General features: G+C 34.6%; 1 protein-coding gene across 5 annotated transcripts in view; it reads right to left on the minus strand.

The window, feature by feature from the left end:
* The window catches only part of AOPEP (aminopeptidase O (putative)), a 568,440-nt gene that overhangs the window by 40,999 nt on the left and 503,312 nt on the right, over positions 1–24,129 (minus strand). For 3 of the 5 annotated variants that reach the window (XM_027874398.1, XM_027874399.1, XM_027874401.1), the window contains one exon: positions 1,529–1,645. In XM_027874398.1, coding sequence (XP_027730199.1) covers positions 1,529–1,645 — 117 coding nt within the window. Of the gene's footprint in view, positions 1–1,528; positions 1,646–19,146; positions 19,293–24,129 lie in introns of those variants that run through there. The other 2 variants (XM_027874402.1, XR_003570208.1) reach the window with 2 other exon arrangements.

Below are 24,129 nucleotides of genomic sequence, written 5' to 3' on the forward strand. Positions count from 1 at the left end.
ACTTGGTGGTACCTTTTCAAAATTTTAAAGTTTATGAAAAATGAATCCACTTAGGCTAACAATTATGAGAAGACCAGGATCCATTTTACATCCTTAGAGAAAGGCAAGGAAAACCAGACCTGCCATCTCACAAATCGCTGGCATCAAATGGCAACTCTACAGTGACAGCTTTGATCCTACCTCCTTAATTTGTCCACTGCCCATTATAGAATCCTGACATTTCACTGGTATTCAGCTATGATTAAAATATAGCCTACTGCTATAAATAGAAATGTTTGTTTGAACATTAATTAAAAATAACAGTCTGGCATTTGGAAACTCATATAAACAAAATAAAAAAAGCTGAAATAAATAGCAACAGTTAAGATGTTGGTCTGTCCTTATTGGGGAAAAGCTGTATCCTTGCACCCTGGAGTTTTCCATTAATATTTGAACGTAGAGGGGTTTTGAGAGGAACTACAATGTCCACCTCACTGTTTTAATCTAAAGGTAATGAGCCAGTTTTCTAAATATCTATTTTAATTATTATCATACAATTCCAATTATAATTTGATAAACAGGACACAATGACTTTCTACAGTATTTAGAGCAGTTTTTAATTAGATGCAATTCAAACTCAGTTAATTTCTGAAGATTTAGTCACTCATCTAGGAAATTTAAATCTTTTGAAATGGCATAGTACTTAATAACCACATTTTTCTAATAGCTGCAGGGAAGTCTATCTTAAATCTGTTTCACATAAGATTTCCCTTTTAACCGTCTTCATTTTCCTCCTACAATTATTAAACAACTGCAACATTCACTGAAATGCATTAAACTATCACAAATGCTTACACTGTATTCTCATTCCCCCTTCCTATACATATGATACACTAAACAAAGAAGAACTGTAGGGATAAAATAATTTTGTTTTCCTACAAATGTCCAGTCTTACTTTTCAAACATGGCTTTGATAGCTTTAGCTTTCATTTCCTTTACATATGGTCCCCTTCCTGTCCTAACTAAATTCAAACAACAAGTTCTAACAAATTCCGTCCAAGATTCATTAATGTGTAACAGCATCTCACTTTTGCCAACCTGCAAGATTACACACATCCCGCCCTACCTTTATAATTCAAAACCATTACAGGATATGATGTGTACCCATGTTAACAGACATCCTCCTATTTCTGTCTCTGCCTGCTTATTATCCCCTGAGGATATGCATGTGAATGTTCATAATTTAAGATAGGAAAATAGTTAGGGACCTCAAAAAGCCCAAAATTAGTGAAACTGTCATTAAGTGGAATGCCATAGTGTCTAGGTAACATGAAGGAGGTTAATACTGCACACAGGCAAGTACAACCAGAAAACAGATTAAAGCAAGGCAGACATTTCTTGTCCTTCTTCATAAATAAAGCAAACAGTCACAGCTTTTGCTAATGGAAAAAAGTAGCTCAAATAGCTCAGGGTTCTAATGGAACGCCAACATTCCTAACCAATAGCTCAGACACTGTTTAATATCTCATTGGGGCTGTTAATGAATTACCTCTGCATCCTGCTCCCGGAGGTGGTACGTTTTCTCTAGGCTCCGAAGAATTCTGGGACATAATGTCTTCTCCTCTAGTAGAGACTCCAGAAGTAAGACCAGCTGGTCTGGAAGAAGCTAAGAGTAAAATAAAACACATTATGAGAACAGAACTTAGTTTACTGAGTAATTAAATGAAAACATACCAAAGACAACAAGTCTAGGGTAACCTGCATAATTATAGTATGTCTAAAATAGGGGAGACTTCAGAGTTGACTTTTGTAAAACCTCTGAATTTATATTGTGTGTATTCCGAAAGACTCCATTCTAGGGCCTAATTAAGCCTCACTTTCCATGGCTTTTCATTTCATTTCTATTTTTAGAAATGACAAAAACCATGTTTATCTTAATGAAACATTATCATGGTTTATTAGGTTCCTTTCTTTATGGAATGTCTATGTTAAATAATGCCATTTTGCTGGAAAGGATAAAGAAATAGAAAAAAACTCATTTAAGTATATAATTTTAAGAGCCCACACATATTTAGGCACAGCAGGAGGGAAGAGTCTGTCATTCATTTTTCTAAAACTGAGATCCTGGAAAAGTGCTAATAAATATGTAATATATTAGGACATAAGCTCTATGTCTCAGGATCTTCCTAGTATGTGTGTATACACTCACATATAGATATAGATACATTTGATTCTAACCTTAAACAAAATTTGACAGTTCAAGAAAATTAAGGCCAAGGGAAACAAAACCATAAGGAACACAAGAGACTAAGTACTTAAATGCTTCCTCTAACAATAATATTGTACAAACAAATAAATTATTCATAGACAGGCCCATTTAAAATATACTCAAGGGTTAGAAAACATCTATTGTCTAGACTCTGATAGGCAATTGGAGAGACAATCCATAGAGCTTGTCCATCAATGTGTGCACGTGCGGATGTGTATGTATATTATAGATATTGCAAATGGATACTGAGGTAGGCTAAAAAATGAATATCTGAAACAATGGGCTGAATTTCCTTTGGGAAACTTTAACGTTCTTTTAATGACTCTGAACTTTTCCTTGGAACAAAGGCTCACTTTTTTAATGCCAATATTCTTTTGATAACTGTTTATAGCTGTTAGTCATGTAAATACTATGATCTCTTAAGAACTGAAATTAGGGATCACCTGAAAGGCATGGTAGGAAAGAAAAGGCTATATATTACAAACAAGGAATGATGAAGGAGAAGCATATTATCAAAGAAATGTATTTCAAAGAGAATACTGACTGGTGACATAACTGAGAGAACAAGTGATAACTCCTGGGTCAGTGAGCATGCTCTACTGGACATTCCCTGGAATGTCAGGAGACTTGAAGAAAGCCACTAGCATGTTGGGTGGATTCCCTACAGCAAACTTAGGAAAGAATGTAGGCAAGAGTCAAACTTTGGACAACATGGGCTGGCATGGATGGGTTACAAACTCTATATGAGAAATAACAACATCAGTGAGATCACAAGTCCACTGGAATATTAGAGTGCGCCACCCAATTAAAATACAAAGATTTGATCCGCAGGCAAGAAGTCTATTGAGCCATTAGAATAAGCAAAAGGATATCTCTAGTAGGAACAGAATTATTAGAACCTTCTGATAAGACAAACAATGTTGTCCCCAGACTCACAGAATCACTAGCACTTTCCTTTCCACTTTTTTAGAAGTAACACATTTTGATGTTTATGGAATACCTTGTAAATACAAAACTTCAACATAACTGCAGTTATTTTTAAGGCTTTAGGTTACACAATTAAAGCTTATGAGATTTTTAAAAAGGAAACAATTTGAGGTGTTTAAGATGCCAACTCCTGGAGTTACTTTTCTTTATCCCTATACTTTCTTCTTTTTTAAAACAAATATACATGGAGTGACTACTGCATTTAGGGCCCTCTGCTGGGTACTGTAAAGATCCTGCTTTGGATGTTTCCTTGACATGTGATCATGGACAAGTAGCTTAATTTCTCTGAGCCTCAGTTTCCACATCTATAAAACACTGATAATATCTATAGGACTTTACAAGGTTATTATGCGGATCCAAAAAAATTGTATGTAAAACACTGTCAACCTTTGTTAAGCACCATATAAACGTCAGCTATGATTATTACTATAGTGGCAAAAAATGCACAGTGTTTGGGGATTGGCAAGTAGGGTGATTTGGTTGGTACCCAGGGGAGTTATGTCTGGAACAGTAGGCTACTTAAAAGCTATGAAAATCCTCTTACAAAGGTATTTTACAAAACACAAGTTGTTATGCATACATTGATCCTGGAAAATCAGCAATAGTATAATAAAAAAAAATCAGGCAAATTGCTAAGCTGTCTTTCACAACACTTATAAAGTATGACACTGTTGCAGCATATCAACTATCCATAAGGAACCCTTCCCTTATTTGGGAAACAAACACAAACAAAAACTAGTATCTCCTAATTCTGAGAAGGTTAGTTTTAAAAAAAAAAAAAAAGGGGGGGCAAGAAGAAAAGCCACCACCTTCAACCTAACTGTTCTGTGCAGTCCCAACAAAGAGCTATTGTTGTTAAGTCAAGTTTGGGAACTGATTTGGAACAATCTAATTCAATTCAATTTATAAAAGGCAAAGAAACCCTGAGTTAGCTAGTTAGCTCAACAAAACCTCAATTATATGTGGTTACAAGAATTTTTGTGCCAAAGCAATTTAAAAACTTTTCCACCTTTTTAAACTTGATTGTATCAAAATAAAAGACAAAGGATCGGAATCTCAACCACAGCTCAACTACTTGCTATAAAACATTTTGCAATCCACTTAACCTCTCTTTAGCCTCAGTTTCCTTTACTGTAAAATAAGGTTAGACTAGATGATCTCTGAAGACCCTTTTTAGCTCTAATAACCTATGTTCATAGGTCTGAAGGTCCTAAGTTCTACTCATTATATAAACATGAACGCAATATTATATCTAAAAGAATTATTGCCGGTTTTTCCAATAAATTTTACTCAGAGAAAATATTTAAGACCAAGTCATGCACTTCTGAACAGGCAACTGAAAGTTCAGTAGGATGGGGAGGAAAAGTGGAAGATCTTTGATCACAAATGTCTTGGAGGGCATAAACTTCAAACTTTGTCTTCAAACTTAACTAAAAAAGCTAAGACATAACACATACACATAACCACATTCCTTCAACTTTTTCACCCTTTCGGCAACAGGAAACAGGTCTGCTGAATGCAAGACCCAGCTTGTTCAAAGATGGGCAAAATCCAATGTGGGATCTTTATAAATACAATGAACACATTCCACACTAATGTTTGCAGATTTCTTCTTTCTAGTTCTTTGAATTAGAATTATATGAATTACCCTACATGAGAAATAAATTGTAGCCATCTGTCCTATAATTGTTCAAAAGTTTGTGTCCTCCCCACCCCCTTTAAATTTAAGGAGAAATGAATGTGTTTTTCTAAACAAATGGATACACTGAAACACAGAATTAGGATTCTTTAATGAATGCTTTAAATTAATCCTATTTTACATTCCTTGATTTTTAAATTGTGTTAATTTCAGTGTCTTCCTGGTATTTTAAAAAGAATTTCAGACTTCCTAAAAGTGTTTCAAAGCAAAATGACACATAAATAGTTTGCTATGTAAGGGCACCTCATAACTAAAAGAAATATGGCAAAAATAAAAATGTTTTAAAAACAGTCAAAGGATTTCTTATACTATTAAATATGTTCAGAATACAATATTGCACTGTGATAAGAATCTCTCCCTGGCAGCTGGTGTGATAGTAATGGGAGACATACTCTGTAGACTGTTCTACTCCCACCCATATAAAAATCAAATTACTTTAATTTCACATGACTTTTAGGGCAACTGTGTTTTGGTATACCAATGCTGGGACAGATACGAGCTCAACTTTGTTACCAAATGATCAAGAAAAAAATTGAAGCATTCTGAGCAGTATCTTCCATTGCCTTAAACGTGACTAATATTACTTTCCTTTTCCTTACGGTTCACAACCATACGGTTCACAACCATATCTAAACAGTGACAGGAATAGAAATCTGTTTTCCTTTACTTGACAAACAAGGATTTTTTTTTTGCACTGGTTTTTTTCCATGTGAAGACCCGGCCAGTACTTTTAAAATTCATCTGACTCAAAACCTCAACCAAAATAAGTCTGTGGAACACCAACACTGCGTGTGTACTTGAAAGACAGAGTCTCATAAAACCATAAAACTTGTCCGACAAAAACGGAAAACTATAATGCTTAGTTCCATCAGCCAACTACAAATGCCGTTTATTGGCACTTCAAAGCTTTCTACTCTTGCTCTAAATTTGGAGAATGCCACAGTTTCTAATTAATGAGAAAGTAGGAAAAAAGTCTGTCTTGTATTTTTCTCATCAGCCAACTTAGTGGTAAAGCAAAACCACAAGGCTCTGAATGGCTTGGAGGAGTTTCTGCACAGGCCCTTGGAAAGAAAATAAGAATTTTCCAAACCCATCTCAACCTGCAAGACGCACAAAGAAAACAAACTCTGACGCTTCAAAAACTCTTAGTGATGTTGTTACAAGGTCATCAAACCTGACTCCCAGAAGACCACCCACACAAATGAGGTTGCTGTTATTTCTTGCATGAGCACAATGCAATAAATGCTAGGATCCCCTCTTTCCCCAGAAAAATGTCACTAAAATATATGACTACTGACCTTTCACAGGCATGAAACATGACATGGCACTATAGGCCTGAGCATCCCCAGCCGCCTGCTACTGCCTGCCCTGTACCCCAAAGTTAGGGCAGAAATCAGTAAAGGAATACAGTTGGTCGACTGAATATCTTATCTGCACCAGCCTGCCCTTGAATGAAGTCATTGAAAGCCTCCTCAGAGGGGAAATGTGCCTCGTACTAATGCAGCAGCCAATTGAGAGTGGAGTGATTTCTATTATTACTCCATTATCACACTGGGATCTGTGCCTAAATGAGGCAGACTTCCTCCCTGATGCCGTTTCCTTTTATCCTGGCTGGAGCCTAAAAGGGGATCAATGGGAGCAATACATATGATGTCACTTCAATTTACAGCTATTGCCTCCCTCTCCATTGTTCTCTGTCTCACATACACAGATAGATCAATTCTTCCCAAAAATGGTTAAAAAATGCTTAGAGAGACGTCTTCTCCCAGAAAAGGGTTCTCTGCTATATTTGTCTATGTTACTAGGGCAGGAACTGTTTACACTAAGCAAAAACAGAAGAAACGGGGAGGGGGATGGTGATCTCAAATTCTCTTGTATACTGAAGATCTGCTGGCTGAAATTCAACACAAACAAGGCCCAAACCAGAATTAAAGCAATATGACCTTTGAAAACCATACACAGAAGAGCTTTTAGTTGCAGTGACACAATAGAAACCAGTAGTTTTCCTTTTCCCCTTGGATTAGGGAGGTAATTGCACAGACAGAAAATGCTTTTATTTAATTTTTAAAAGGGTTCCCTCAAAGTCTAAAAATTCCTTCCCACCCTTGTCAGAAAACAAGACCCCCCCCATAACATGTACCCACCTACCCACCCACTGATCACTAATCAATAGCTGTGAGAATGAATCTCATTCATAAACTTTCAACATCAATGGAGAAAACAAAGCCCAGGTACTGGTGTATCAAGTAGAATTCAGGAACAAGACCATCTTGATCTGAACAAAAACAAAAAAAAAAGAGAGAAAGAAATAAGAAAGAAAGCAAGGAAGGAAGGAAGGAAGGAAGGAAAGTAAGAAAGGAAAGGAAAGTAAATAAGAAAGAAAAAAGGAAGGAAAGGAGGAAGGGAGGAAGGGAAAAGTTAGGGTCTCAAGGACCCTAAGTCTCTGCCTTCAGGGTTGTTTTCTGATAGATATAATTAGACACAGTTTTCTTTTTTTCTTCTAATTCTTTAACATTTTTATTTAAAGTTTTGAGTTCCAAATTCTATCCCTCTGTCCATTCCCTCTCCCTGAGATGGTAAGCAATCAGATATAGGTTATACATGTACAATTATGTAAAACATTTCCATATTAGTCATTTTGTACAAGAAGACTAGAATAAAAGAAAAAATGAAAGCAAGTGAAAAATAGCATGCTTCAGTCTCAGTTCTTTCTCTGGAGGTGGATAGTATGCTTCGTTCTTAGTACTTCAGGACTGTCTTGGATTATTGTATTGCTGAATATAGCTAAATCGTTCACAATTCTTCATTAAACAATACTGCTGTTAACTGTGTACAAAGTTCCTCTGGTTCTGCTCACTTCACTATGCATCAGTTCTTGTAAGTCTCTCCAGGCTTTTCTGAAATCATCCTGCTTGTCATTTCTTATAGCATAATAATATTCCATTGTAATCATATACCACAGCTTGTTTAGCCATTCCTCAAATGATGGACATTCCTTCAATTACCAATTCTTAGCCACAACACAAAAAAAGCTGCTTATAAATATTTTTGTACAAATATATCCTTTCCCCTTTTTTGGATGTCTTTGGGACACAGACCTAGCAAAGGTATTGCTGGATCAAAGGGTACGCACAGTATTATAGCAATTTGGGTGTAGTTCCAAACTGCTCTGCAGAATGGTTAGATCAGTTCACAATTCCACCAATAGTGCAGTAATGTCCCAGTTTTCCCACATCCCCTCCAACATCCAACATTTTCCTTTTTGGTCATATCAGCCAATCTGATAGGTATGAGGTGGTATCTCAGAGTTCTTTTAATTAGCATTTCTCCAATCAGTAGTAATTTAGAACATTTTTTCATACGACTATAGACTTTGTCTGAAAACTGCCTGCTCATATTCTTTAACCATTTATCAACTGGGAAATGACTTACACTTTTATAAATGTGACTCAGTTCTCTATGTATTTGAGAAAAGAGGCCTGTGTCGGAGATATGTGTTATAAAATTTCCCCCCAGTTTTCTACTTTCCTTATAATTTTGGTTGCATTTGTTTGTGCAAAAACTTTTAAATTTTATAACCAAAATTACCTGTTTTACATTCTGTAATGCTCTCTATATCTTTGGTCCTAAATTCTTCTCTTATCCATAAATCTGACAGATAAGCTATTTCATGCTTTCTTAATTTGCTTACAGCATCACCTTGATGTCTAAATCATGTACCCATTCATGTACCCATTCTGACTTTATCTTGGTATACAGTGTGAGATGTTGGTCTATACCTAGTTTCTGCCATTTTCCCCAGAAATTTTTGTCAAATAATGAGTTTTTGTTCCAAAAGTTTGGGTCTTTGGCTTTATCATATACTAGATTACTATGGTCATTTATTATAATGTAATTTGTACCTAATCTATTCCATTGATCCACCACTCTATTTCTTTAGTCAGCACCTGTTTGTTCTGATAATTACCACTTTATAATACAGTTTGAGATCTGGTACAGCTAAATCACCTTCTTTCAAATTTTTTTCATTGATTCCCTTGATATGACACAGTTTTCTTAAAATCAAAAGTACCCCATCTTTGCAAATGTTCAAAAAGTTGTAGAAGTAGAAGACAAGACAACATAAATATAATTAACAACCCATCCATACCCTCACCTTCACTTCTACCTTACAGAACATTGGAAAAGCCTTTCCAAGTTTTACCCAAAATAATGTTCATAAATGCTGTCCACTTTTATCTCTATTGTGTGGTCTTTTACATGAAAACAAAGCTTTATCCCCTTTAGTGTTACCAATAATATGAACAAAGCATTCACACAAATAGCTGCTATTTACTAGGATACCGTGATAGGACATTTCAAATGCAGTGTGTCTCAAGGTTTAATCTGAACTAATATTAAGGACAGAAAAAACAAAATCAGTTTCACAAGCTACTAAAATAAAAATTCTTTGAGGTGAAATTGAAATAAAATGCCCCTAAATTTTAAAAATATTATTTAAGGGTAAATAAAGTCTAAATCTGTAGTGTTTTTTATTTGTTTCTTATCTAGACTAATATTCTATGCTAAATTCTATGAAGGCACAGACCCCCATTTTATCTAAATTTTCTGTATCACTCAGCACCTAGTATAAATGCTACAAACAGTAGGAGCTTACTAATGGGTCCTTGCACGCTATTTTTGACACTGAAACAGATGAATAACAATTAAAGTGTCTAGAACTCTATCTCCAATAATTTTTTTAAAAACAGTTAGGCAAACATAAGGTACCAAGGTATCTATTATCTATGAAGTTGTTAATGTTTAAATTATTATAAAACACTGAGATTTTGTATGTTTGTAATTGATTTCTGAAGACATGTTGAAGTGATTTTTTAAGCATCAATAAACTATGTTTTAAAAAAGAAAAGACAATTCTGACCCATACAAAGAAATCTTTAGATCTTAAACTCCACATAGAAAATTATGAAGCATAATGAATTACTTCAACATCAGAATCCAAGCACAAAATCATACGAGAAATACTATTCCAAGAAGTAACAATGCTATCTACTTTAACAGAGTTAAGTTGTCATTAACATGAAGCATATGATGATGATGGTGATGATAATTGCTAGCATTTATATAGTGCTTTAAGGTTTCAAAACACTTCACATGTTATCTCATTTGAAATAATTTTTCAACACAAAAGTGTATAGATGCTCTCATTAAAAGGTTTCAATACTAAAAAGGATTAAAATAATGAATGCTTTGTTATTTCCCTCTATTATCTTTTTTTGTTATCTATATTACACATAATCCAATGTAAACCTTCCCTCTTCCTAAAAGCCAATCTTTGTAACAATCTACTATGCATTTTGGAATACTACAGAAAAACAGCTTTTTAAATACTAAAATTGAGAACTTACAAGTATTCTGGAAGAAAGAAACTTATCCTCAGTGATAGTTGTACATTTTTAAAAAGAATTTTCTCTTGCAATATGCAACAGCCAAAGTGACCAGGGAGAATCCATTTTTATGAGTTTAATACTTATAAATGAAAATGAAATCTCTCTTTTTTAAAGACAACTGTACATTTCTATGCTATTCATTATCTGCATATTCCCATGACAGCATGCTGTAGTGTATTATTATTTATTATTTGCACATTTTCTTCAATAACCCTAAAGTATTATTTAATTCATTTTAAAATTTCATAACTATATTGAGATAATATATTTTACTCTAATTACAATCATGTATTAGTCAACTGATATAACTTTGTTGAAAAAACACTAAATCACCTTCCTAATTTTTTGGTGAAGTGATATTCTGATACTGCCTCAAAAGTTCTAGAGGTATTAATAAAACTTAGCCATAAGAGAACTGTAATGTATATAAAGTAGGTATGAATTTACTTTACTCAATTCTTAAGTTTTCTTACCAGTTATCTTGCATTGGCAGTTTCGACTACCTTTTTTAATTTTTATTTTTTTAAAGGACAGCTGACACTACTAACTAATAAGATGAAACATGTTTTACTAAACCATGTTGCAAAATATTTCCAATAATTTACTTAATGGACATAAGATTCACTTAAGAAAAAGTCCAACATCTGCAATACAATCTAAGTGCACTGAAACATCATAAATGATTAAACCTATATGCTTTAATGAAGTGCTGAGCCAGCAAAATGGACACCAGGTGACTTCTAATGCAGGTTTAGTCAGGTTCTATCTAGCCCCAGTGTTCACAAAGAAACGTTTCATCATAACTTTACCCTTGAGCATAACCGCATTTCAAAAATAATACCTATTTTTAAAAGTTCCAACTTCAAAAGTCTATTCGTACAAGCACACAGATAGTATTAATGAGAAACATAAGTGATGAACAAACTTTTACATATTAGGAAAGAAATACTACTAAAGTTGTGTTCCTTGTTCCAACCAGATGAAATGCTGAGAATATTTGATTGATAGATTTAAAGGACAGCAAAGTTAAGGATTACATTTTTCTTTAAACTTTGGTACTGAAACTCTCAATTCAAACAAAGGACTACTAATGTTTTTACACCTTTCCAAAATGACTTAAGAAAAAGAGCTATAAAAAACTTTAAATTAGTCTGAAGATCTTAAAGTGCTATGTAAATGTGAGTTATTATTGTTATCTTACATCCTAAATTGTGTGAACTATGAACTTTGTACTGTTAGTGAAAGATTATTCACTGGAAAAAAAAACTGTGCACATACCATTCCCTCTTCCCCTCCCCCCCCAAAAGGTATAGTTTAATTTCTTCCCTAGTCTTTATATTGAACTATTTTCCTATGGTGAAAATAGACTCCCCCAACAAAGCAACTCTAAATTAATGTGTCTGTGTGGAAAAATCTTTGGACAAATATCACCTCTAAGACCATTCAGCCCCTAAAGAGAATGTTTCATTAAGTAAGTATAAATAAAGGGAAATTTTTTTGAGATCTTATGGACATTATTATCTTAGGTACCACGTGTGTAAAAATACAATCTTTTCTTCCTCTACTTTTTAAAGCAAAGTGTTCTTGTATTAAATGAAACTGCTCTGTAACTCAGATGCCCCCAAAACATGCACGCTTTCAACACCTAGCTTACTCAAAATTAAATGTGACTAGTTGGTGCTGCCGTAGTTACTGCTCATTTGCCTAGAATATCCAGGGAGTTATTATTCCATGCATTTGTAGTTTATCCATAAAAAGTTAATTTATGTTCCTACACCACTAAATCTGGACCAGAAAAGATCCTCATTTCTTCCAAATTTGAGTAACACACATACTTAATAATTATAAGCCTGCAAAATATTTTATCTGGTAAAGGACCAGAGTGTTGAATTATCAACTATCCCCTAGGAATATCTTAAAGGAAGTGTATACTCATCTTCAGTTTTAACCAAGATAATTGTTTCTTAAAGGTGCTTTAAAAGGAAATAAAACAGAAATCACAATCCACATAGCCATTACAATTGATTCATGTATGTCAACACACAACCTGCCAATTAATTTCTATAGTCACATTATCAAAAGTAGACGAATTTAGCAATTTCATTTTTGCAAGTGTCAGGAATGTAAACAAAACAAAAAAATAGGATATTACAGAAAAATATTTTAATGATAATGCTAACAATTTTGTAAGGGGTTTGAGAAAGGAAAGAATGGTAAATAGATTGGTAAAGAGAAGTGAATCATTTTAATCTGGGGCACAGAATAGATAGCTGATCTGGGAAGAGTTTTCCTTTTGGGCCTTTTTGGTAGGGGTTCTAAAATATATTAACTTTCTTACAACTCCAAAACCCAAAGATACAGCCTAAATATCTTATCAATGGGATTCTGGCTTCTAGTATCATTTCTGTAGTTTTCCTACAAAAGTCAAACCAAAATCAAATCTTGCATGTATGCCTTTCATTTTGGTAGTTTCTGTTCTATGAGATTCCATAGAAACATAACTCAAATGCTTAGTGTTATTGTGGTTGGTTAGAAGGAAGTGGTGCACTGGCAGAGGAGAGGAAAAAAAGAATAACAAGAATTATTGCTGAAGGAGAAGAATATTTTTTATTTATGCCAAATTCTTTTGCTTAGTGTAACATATCCCACTTAGTCTCTCTTCTATTTCATAACATGATCAATATATCTGAAGTTCAGAAATAAAACATATTTAACTGAAATTATGAACACCTTTGGGTTCCATCCCAGATGTTTTATGCTCTCCTCCCTGCTTTAATTTACAAAAGTTTTATATGATGCAGATTGCTATTAACTGGGGGTACCTCTAACTTCATAGAAATTCATACTGCTGGCTGAACAGTATTAGGAAGGTGAACATTTGGTGGAAAATGTAGACTAGGAATTCCACCGACTTATGAGAACTAACAGAGAGGCTTTTAATGTCTTCCTATTCTTCTCTGTCCAATTACAACAGCTCACCTAATAGAAAAAAAACAGCTTAGCATTTACATGGAAGAAAAAGAACTGGCTGGCTCTAGGATGCAAATATTGTGGGTAGGTGCTCTCAGACACACAAACAAGAAACAGAATGTTGAAAGTAATGGAGACAATACAAAGAAGCTAAATTTGATTGCACAGTAGCTGAGGGGTCTCTATATCCTAATGTTAAAAAATTAAACACTGCAATTCAGAAACTATTTACCGATGGAGAAAACTGACTGAAACGGTGTGCTTTAACTTAAATTAGAAAAAATGCTGAAAAGGACAAAGCTCAAAATTTTAACGATTCAAGAGAATTCAAACAATATAATCTTACATCTAATTTGCACAATCACTTGTAAACAAGTTCAGCTTAAACTCATTACATTGTGAAGCAGTCAGAACCTTAAATAGTACCAGGAAATTTGAAATGTTGCCTTTATTCACTGCCCTAGAAATATATTCCAGGTCAAGTTCTCAAAATGCATTCGATGGATTAAAGTTTAAAAAAATGTGAAAGGATCATTACTAATAGTAGCTAATTATGGACTTAACTCCATTATGAATAAGATACTCCTTTCATAGATGTCTGCAACAATGTGGTTAAAACCGAGCTGTGTTTTCCACTGTAAGCCATAATTCTCTGTCAGTTACAATCTTAGCCATAAATATATCTCTAAAAAATGGCAATTAAGATTTTTAAATTGCTTGGTGTTTAAAAAATTATTAGTGAATAATACATGTGTGTAAAACTCAAGTTTTATTTAGTATGGTAATAATTTTTAACAGCACTAAGTAATTTTCAATCCCAGAAAATACTACCTAATTAGTGATTTTTTCTAGTTGTCTAAATTTTTTTCACTTAAAATACCCAATATAAAAGCATCAGAAGTCTCTCTCCACCTTCCTACCCCACCCCATCTTTTAAAACGTATAATTTAACTTGGAGTCTTTTAAAAACTGTATCTATTTTATGTTATTTTTTCTGAAATAGTTTTTAAGGAAATTTTCATGCATAATTTGAATGGTAAAAAGATTGTCCCCAAAAGTAGTTCATGCAGTTACTTTCCACATTTAAATGAATTTCTGTTTCTATTTTTAGTACATCAAAGAGAGTGAGACCAATTACATATATGATGCTTTCTTAAAAGTGAAACTTTATTCAATTATGTAAAACAAATCCATATGATTGACATATGATCAGCATTCATAATGATAATAACTGGATACCACTTCATGGCAGGAATTAAAACTTAAAACATTTTGTAGATGCCACATTGGGTTGTTATTTAAAATGATACATAATTCCTACTACTTATAGAATACATTTCAGCACAATCAGAAAGCCCGCTGGTCAACTGATTTGATGATATAGGTATTCACTCTGGAATTTTACAATTATTGAAGGAGTTATATTTTACTTTAAAAAAAATGAACGTCAATCTCGTCAAGATTATCCACACTTTTCTTTCTACTCAAAGTGAAGCAACTAATGAAATACCAAGGTATTTAACACAGACAATAAAGAAAGTGGTTTTCTTCTGGAAACCACAAGCTCATAATTCTTGAAGTGGAAAATATTTTGGATGTGATCTAATTCAACCTCCTAAAGATAAAGAAACTAAGGCCCAGAGTTTAAATGATTTGCCCAAGGTTCTATGCATAGTAACAAAATTAGGATTCAAACTCAAGTCCAACTTCAGCATCTTTCCAAGAAGTCTGCTAAGTACTGAGATTATGTACATCTCTGGGAAGGCAGGGGCATTCTTCTGGACTAAAAGGTGAATGACTAATTTCAGAAAGAAAAAACAACAACAATAACAAAAAACAACAATTCTAAACTTTTCCAAACTGCTTACATAAAAATACAATTTGCAGGAATAATTTATGCTATTCTTCTAATATTTATTCTTGGAAGGAAAATTCACTTGAATCAACTTATTTCTGAATATTTGTTAACCTGTTTATCCAAAAAGCCCATTACCCACTATGCACTTAAGAAGCCTCAATAATGGCACTTACATTTCTAAATGTCCTTGATAGCTTTAAAAAATGTGTTCACAAGTGTTCTAACTGTACTGAATAAATCTGACAGCCAGCACTACCATATCTCATGTGAATTTTGGAACTAAGCAGAAATACTATTCACAGCTGAATGACTCTGGGCACTACAACACCTATAATTTGTTAGTTGTTAGTGAAGATAGCCACTTAGAAGAATGAACTAAGGAAGCAAACTTATTTTCTTAAGAGTAGAAAAGTAGATGGGGAAGGGTAAGAAAATGGGAAAATTTCAAAGTACCAAAACCTTCTCTCATCCAACAAAGAAATGAAAGCTCTCTCATTTGATAGCCACAAACCCTGGGTCAGTGGGTCCCACGTGGCTGTCATATTTGCCTAAAGAAAAAAATAAAAAAAAATAAAAAATAAATCTTACTTACTAAGGTTTATTTCAGGCAGCAGACTGGTGCCTAGAGTCCTTCCACTTTATTAGTATTTGGGTGCTCTGGTCATCTTTCACAAAGCTTAAGTTCGTGCTCTCTTCTCTCCTTTTCTTAAACCAATCCCAGAAGAGACCCAGCGTTGCTCCGCCCTACAAGTTGCACATTTTGGACTGGTAGTGATCAAGTTCCTCCTTCCCACCCTATACCTCATTTATGAAAGCAGTTTCTTCCTCTTCTCTCTGGACTGTCATCTCCTACCCAGTAATTACCCTAATTAGAAGGTTTAATCTCAGCATTTAAACAACATACAAACCAGTTCCAACACAGCCTGCAATTCAAATGACGAAGAGAACAAAGGCAAAAGAGGTATAGCAATTTTATTTCTAATTTATGGAATGTTGAGGATCTCTTCTCATTGCTCATCATATTAAAAAAAGTAGTCAACCTTGTACCAGTACCTTTTCACAAGAGAGGCATCATTAGCATTTGTGTGGAAAACACCATGGTTATGCCAGCTACAGTAAGTCAAAAATATTCACTAATACTATACTTGAAAGTTTGGCAAGTAATTAGAAGCAATGTGAAAGCTTCTGAGGCACCACCAGGTGGAAAGCTACAAGACCCATGGTAATAAGTCAACGTAGGGAAGTTTAGCAAGAAATGTTTTTACACGGCATGCAACTTCAATTAGGTCATGAAAAGAAAAACATAGCAGGTTTCCATTAAAAATGTGTATGATTTTTAAATGAAGTCAGCAGAAATCATTAATTGCTCACAATGGCATTTATGTTCACATAAGCATGAGTCTACCTGGCACTATAATACTGTATGATGTCGGAAAATTTCATTTTCACAGGCACAATGAAAGCTTCAATGACCTATATGGTAGGCATTGACCCAGTCAAGTTACTATTATCCACAGGGCATATTAAAGAAGCCCTTCTGTTTTCAGGACTGCAGACAAAAGTTAAGTAGCGTAGCTTCAAAGAACAAAAATCTCTAAGCTTTTAACTAAGATGACTACCTTTGAGGATTAGAGAAGAAGCTACACTGAGGATTCAAGTGAGTAGTACTCAAATCTTGGAAGTATTACAAGGAAACCTGGAAAAAGAGTTTAGATCATATAGTATCAGGAATCTGATTCATGGATGCAGGCATAAAGTTATATTTTCCTTAGAGAATTTTAATACCCTTCCCTTCTTTTTCACACTGAACTTTCCTCATTTTAGTCTTTGTTAAAGGGTAGAACTCACATTATGATAGCATCATATAGTCTTTTTCCAGAAAATAAGTCTTTTAAACACATAGCAATTACTGGGCAGGTATAGCTCAAGTAGGTGAGCAAATTATTCATGGCTCTTTTTTGTTGCTGTTGTTAGTAAATCTACAAATGTGAGTTTACATGGTGTAGTCTGGTTAAATAAATTGTGGTATGGATATAATGGATATATTAGCCTGTAAGAATCAACAACTACAAATAATTCAGAAGCCGTTGCATGAACTGATGGAGAATTTTAAAAAGCAGGGCTAGTATATAAATATGCACAAAAACTGCAGCAACGTAAATGAAAACACTAAAAAGAAACTGAACTCAGATTAAATGTAATAAACAATACTGATCATGGACAACATGGGTGTGGGGGAAGGTGTGCCGTCAGAAAGGTTAGAGTATGGGAGACAGAAAAGGGATGCCAAATGCGATATACACTGACAGACATGGTTGTGTTTCAGTAGTTTTTATTTAACTGTTTTCCTAAGGCAGAGGGGGAAGGGAACAGAAGGGAAGGCTATATACTAGAAAATGAGTGTGCTATAAAGAACAAAGGGCATCAATAAAGCTTTTTTTTTTTGAAAGTAAGATATTCCAGCCCATAAAATAAAGCATTCTTATTTTTATTTGCTAGAACTTGTCTGATCTTGAAAGCAGTCTGCTTATACTTAGAGAAGTTATCTAATAATTTGTTAGTTAAGGGCATCTTTTTTTTTTTTTTAACAAATCAACTGGCATGGAGACTTCCCACAAAACTCTTCCATTTCAAAGTATTTTTTACAAGTTAAGACTGTTTAAAAATCAACATCAGACAAATTTAGTTTTTCTTCACACAGCATTTTTGTATATGCATTTACTAGAACATAGTATAAACTTTTTAATAAAGCAAAATGTTGATATAAGCATTAATGAGAAACAACTTTTAGTACCTTAATTTTGCACATCATTTTGATTCACGTTAAAAATTTTCTCATCTGTATTTTAATTTGGCAAACCTCTGAAAACAATTTACCAGACAGACAAATTCGGATATTCTTCTAAGAGTTTCAATAAAATTCAAGCTAAAACAGCTGGAAAACTGACAAAGCCAAATTTCAACAGTTTTAAATGTTAATATAAATCTACCTAGCCTGAAAAGTTAATGTTAAATAAATAAAAGGTGATATCCTTTGACCTTATCCAGGGTCCATAAATTGGCTCATAAAGTGACAAAATAAGACACCTGAAAAATAAAAATAATGTACTTATGGCATCGTGCTACAGATGAAACAAATATGATAAATAATTGTTTTTTCCCCAAATTCCTGCGTATTAAATGGTTTAATATATATATATTAAATGGATAGGGATAGAAATGTTTCAGCCAGCCACAGCTCAAGCTTTACTTACAGGAATGGGAGTAGTATCTAATTTAAACCAAGAAGAGCACCAAATTTACACTCTCCGACAAGTAGTTATATGTAAACATTGCAAGTTCAGTTATTTTTAGAGATCCTACTGTAATCACCAACCACTATGCTATTATACTATTCATAGTGCAATGAAAACATTTCTCCCAAAGAATAGAATCCCTTTACAAGGAAACAGCTAATTTTTTAGGGCTAAAAAGGAAACGAGAGACAGGTAGAATCCCATTTTAGCATAGGAATTCTGCAGTAAAGCATTTTAGAACAGAATAAGGATGTTCCTTTGAAGGACAGACACAATCTGACTTAAGTTTTCAAATATTTTAAGCTCCCAAGCTCTATTAAAAAAAAATCCCCACCCTAGTAAAGATTGAGAAATGAATCTGATATCTCCACTAAACCACTCAGTTTTTCCATATGAGTCAGAGAGCTTAATTTTAAATGCTAAAGAAATTACTCTTATTCATTTTTTCTAAATGCATGTGAAGCCTATTAAAATCATTAAAAGGCACCACGTATTTTTTTTAAAAATCTAAGAATCTATCAGTATGAGGAATCCAGGATAGCTATTTTTTCCAAAATGATTAGTATAAATATTATATGAGAGGCTGAGGCTGAAGAAACACTAGAAACATGCCAAAATGCCAATATCCAAAATCTCAACAGCACCACTGGTGACAGCTACATTACAGAAACTTTTCACAGAACCCACTCCCATCACTGAGCCAAACGATGATGCTTCCATAGGATTCCTATTACATCCATTTCTTTCTTCAGTATTCATATTAGTAGTTCCTATAGGCAGCATACTGTGGAAAAAAACAAACAAACTTGGGAGTCAGAAGATGTAGATTTCATTTTACCACTTAAATAGATGACCTTGGTCAGCTCACTTAAATCTGAGGTTCATTTTCCTGATCCATAAACAACAACAACGACGACGACGACGACAACTCACCTATCCCATAGGACTGTGACATGAGAAAGTGTTTTGTCAACTGTCAAACACTAAACACATTTTAGGGTTGACTTGATCAAACTGGTTCCCCCTATTAACCAAATAGCACTGCCTCTCTTTGGCTAATAACACTGGAGGGAGATCCATGCCCCAGTATTTAAACATCTGCCGACAGGTGGGTTATACTCACAGCAGGGATGACACCCATACGTCTCCTTAATATTCAGACGATTAGTTCGGCAAGATAATGCACTCAGTACCTGAGTGAATTTCTTTTTAAACTCCCTCCTCCTTTCCTCCCCTATTTGCTTCAATTTCAACATGTATTTATAGACTAGTGGTGAGTGCTACACACACATGATCACACCAAATAGCATTAGTCCTCAGGAGCATGCTGCTCTATTGTTCAGTGGAAAGCCAAGAATAACCCAAAGCCAACTCAATTTGTACAAACACAATGGCTAAACATAAAATACCTAACACCACGGAAGGCAGCAGTTACAAAGTAATACTTTAATGCATAATTTCTTGCCTGTTTCAGTGTGTGAGCCCTGGAATGGCCGGATAAGATTCTTGAAAATTCTTATCTCTAAAAGTTTCACAGAGAATATTATCAAAACATCAATCTAGGGACATAAAAGTTACGGGCAGTACTTCATATATACTTAAAGTCAACCGAGTTCAAAATTAGAATAAAGAATACAGTGTTGTGTGGACACACGGCCCCATGGACACTTAAAACACCATGTAATTAATACATAGTTGTCTAGTTCACATAAATGCCCTAAAGAGAGTGCACTGCTGCCCAAGCTATGAACCATAAAGTGTTACTGAGATAATCTTGGGTGTATCCATCTTCCAATCATAAATGCCAGAAAAGTCAATAAAGGCTGAAGTATCAGGAACACAGAAGGGAATGAAGAAAAGTGATCGTGTGCTACAGGTGGTTGTGCTTGCTGTGGCAGAGACAGGAATGCTCCTTGGGGCAGGGATTCTCTTCTTCCTCTCTTTGTATCCCCAGTTCTTAGCATAGTGCCTGACATAAAGCAGGTGCTTAATAAATTTTTATTGACTGACTGATTTATAGAGGAAGAGACAAAACTATTGCACCTGGTCGATGGATTAATGGAGATTTGTTACAGAAAAACAGTGATAATTCAAGAACTATGTTGGAAAGAGAAAAATTGATGAAAGCTTAAGGGTTTAAAACTTGTTTTGAGTCTCAGGGCAAGGTGGATGGGTAATTAAGGTCCAATTAATATCATAAAGGGCAATGAGGGGTGTGTGACAAGTAGATGAAAGAGCGAGAAGGACTCAAGTTAAAGATAAGCAAAGATGAGTTTACAGAAAAAGTGGGAGTGAGGACAGGAATTCTGGATATTGAAAGATGGTACATATGGACAGTTATGAATTAATAAGAGCAATGAGGGAAGTAAATCTGAAGAGCAGAACACTAAGTCATAAGCAAATGCACAATTAACAAGATGCTAATAGTGGAAAGAGCACTTGGTTTTTGAATCAGAGGACTTAACGTTCAAATAGCATCTTGGTCACTTATACCACCGTGACCTTGGGAAAGTTATTTCATCTCTACTGGTCTCAGTGTCTCACAAAAAAATGAAAACGGTTGCACTGCATGATCCCTAACATTATCAAAACATTTCTAGCTCTCAATCCTATGATCCTGTAAGAAGCCAGCGTCCTTAACAACAAGACCAAAAGTCTTCATCACTTTGTGATGCACTGCCCAATACTTCAAGTACCAACTGCTTTTCTAATGATGTATTCTACCAGCACAATGAGGCACTTTATGTTGATTTAGTAGTAGATCCATCAACACTCACCTTTTAAGAATAATGGCATAAAAAGTGATTAAACTGCTTTTGATCCAGCAACCCTACTACTGGTTACATATCCTCAAAATGTCAGACAGAAACCAAGGTCAAATATACATCACAGATTCTAAATTTTAGAGCTGAAAGGGGGACTTCTTGGTCATCTAATCCTACCACTTCGTTTTACAGTAAATGAAACTGAGACCCAGAGAAATCAAATGATTTCGCTAAGGTCACATTGGTATACATAACAGGGCCAGCATCCGAATTCAGGTCCTCTCGCTCCAAATTCAGTACTCTTATCAGTGTACCTGCCACAAAGAATACTGCTATGAATATTTTAATGAGAAATGGCAGAGAATGGAATGAAGTGGTTACCCTATGATTGGAGAAAGGTCAACTATGGTATATTAATGTAATGGATTATTATTGTGCGGCAAAAGAAATGACAAAGATGAAAAATTTGTTAGACATAGTAAGATTTATATGAACTGATGCAGAACAAAATAAGTAGGACCAATAAAACAATAAAAACAATGACTATGCAAACGAAAACAGCCTCAAAACTCGAACTCAAGAGTACTGGAAAAACCAGTAGAGGACCTGGAGAAGAGATAATGAAACATAGCTCCTCCTTAATAAAGGAGAGGTTAGTGCCTGCCAGGGCAGAATAGTATACATTGTCAAATGAGGTTTCTGTATGAGGGTTTTGATTACTACTTTCTGCCACAAAGGGGTATACGGTTAATGACTGTAATATAAAGACAAAACATTTTCTTTTAAAAATAGGGGGGTGCATTTGTAAAATGCGTGGGATTTAATCAAAAGATAACAAGGAAGCAACTGGTGTGTAAGGAATGAAATTTATGAAACTCTTCACTGATCAGACCCAGCCAACTTAAGTATTTAAAAAATTCTTTTTCTTTCTTTTGCTTTTTGGTGAGGCAATTGGGGTTAAGTGACTTGCTCAGAGTCTCACAGCTAGTAAGTGTCAAGTGTCTGGTCTGAGGCTGCATTTGAACTCACGGTTCTCCTGACTCCAGGGCTGGTGCTCTATACACTGCGCCACCTAGCTGCTCCCTCAGAGAGTATATTTCCAAAATGGTACACATAATTTCACAAGCTAAGGAAGTCATCAATAGGAAATTTATTATCTATCCCAGAAAAATAATCCAACAAGTGATGTGAAGAAATACTATAATTAAGCAAAAGGAAATGTGAGCCAGACGCTTAGTATATTTGCATTTTCCTCCAAATAATGCCTTTAACCCAATTGTTTTTACTGGAAAACCATTCATTATCTTTCCCTTAACAGATATTACTATTTATAAAAATAGAAATATAACATGAGAATATGATGCTGAAGGGATTCACATATCTATACCAATTGGTAGTATCATTGCTTAAACTGATGAAAAGCTGTATAGAATTACATACGGTTTAACCTATAGGACTGTGTGATATGAATGATCCTGACCCTCCACATTTATACAGACTTTCTTCAAAATAAACTCAGAAGCATTTGCTCATTTAATATATCATTTGGGCTCACAACAGTATTATAGTCCGGAGTGCTATAATCTAGGTAGATTAGATGGGGTAACAGAGAAGTTAGGTAACTCATTCAAATTCACATTTTAAGATGTTCCCTCTTGGATTCTGCTGGTCACCAAACTCAAGTAATATACACTCTAGGTAGTATACTCCATTATCGTAGGTAGTAATTAAAAGACGGCAGTGAGTTCAGTTTTCTCTGTCTTGCAACGTTCCTTCTCTTCTACCAAATTAAAGTTACAGGATACCATATAAAGTTAGCCACAAAAAATGAGTATTTTTTAAAATGTGAAATACACGACTTAGGGAGGTTAAAGTAAGAGAATATGAATAACTGTTCCTGCCTTATTTTGTGGCAGTTGGCTATATTTCCCAGCAGCAGCCATAAGAAACCACTATCATTACAAAGACACTGAGTCACCCGAATGAGGTCACTGCAACAAAACCCACCACTGAGACCACACCTTCTCTTTTGCCAGGCCTTTACCACTCTTTAAATGACTGACTGACAATCACTGTTCCTATATCTTAAACTGTTTGGCCGTGCATATAATAAAAACAAATGTATTTTCAATCCTCAATTTTAGGAGCACTCAGGATCTTTCTATCTCATTCTGAAAGTAAGGAAGGCTCCCCCCTCCAATTATCTTTACTTCCAGGCCCAAGTCCCATGAGTTGGTAGGTACTCCACAGCACCCAAATTTTGTGTGATGGAAATTTAAAAAACAAAAAAACAAAAAAAAAGGTTGGGTGGTTAGATCTGGTAAATCCCCCTTTCAGAAATCTGGCCTGCCATATTCCTTTGCAGTGGAATTGTAAAGCTAGTAAAGGCAAAAACTCACAAACAAAACAAACCACAAAAATAAAATGAAATGCCACAGGCAACAACGTCTTGGTCAAATCTAAAAGAGATTCAAGTTAATATGTAACATAACCCCACCACCTTTTTCATGGCTTTAATTATTACAGACAGTTAAAAAAAATATTCTGTCCATCCCTGTTTAGTAATGTTTTATTTACCCCTAAAGGCTAGAGCTTTCATTAAATGCAGAAAAGTTGTGCTCAATTCAACACATATGGCAAGATCTCTGTGTGGTTTGTACATTAGTATCATGCTTTCTTGAGAACTCTGCACACACAGTTCTGTGAAGTTGCCACTACAATGTGCCTATGTCAGAATTTTTCTGTCTATGCAATTAATAAGTGGCAAACAAAAAAAAAAAACTCCTTTCCTGTTTTCCTGCTGTGAATTGATCTGTTCATAAACAATGTTTTCTATTTTTAAAAAAGAACTGACAT

This window comes from Vombatus ursinus, unplaced genomic scaffold (genome assembly GCF_900497805.2).
Source record: "Vombatus ursinus unplaced genomic scaffold, bare-nosed wombat genome assembly UNPS02014807.1, whole genome shotgun sequence".
In the NCBI taxonomy this organism is placed as follows: domain Eukaryota; kingdom Metazoa; phylum Chordata; class Mammalia; order Diprotodontia; family Vombatidae; genus Vombatus; species Vombatus ursinus.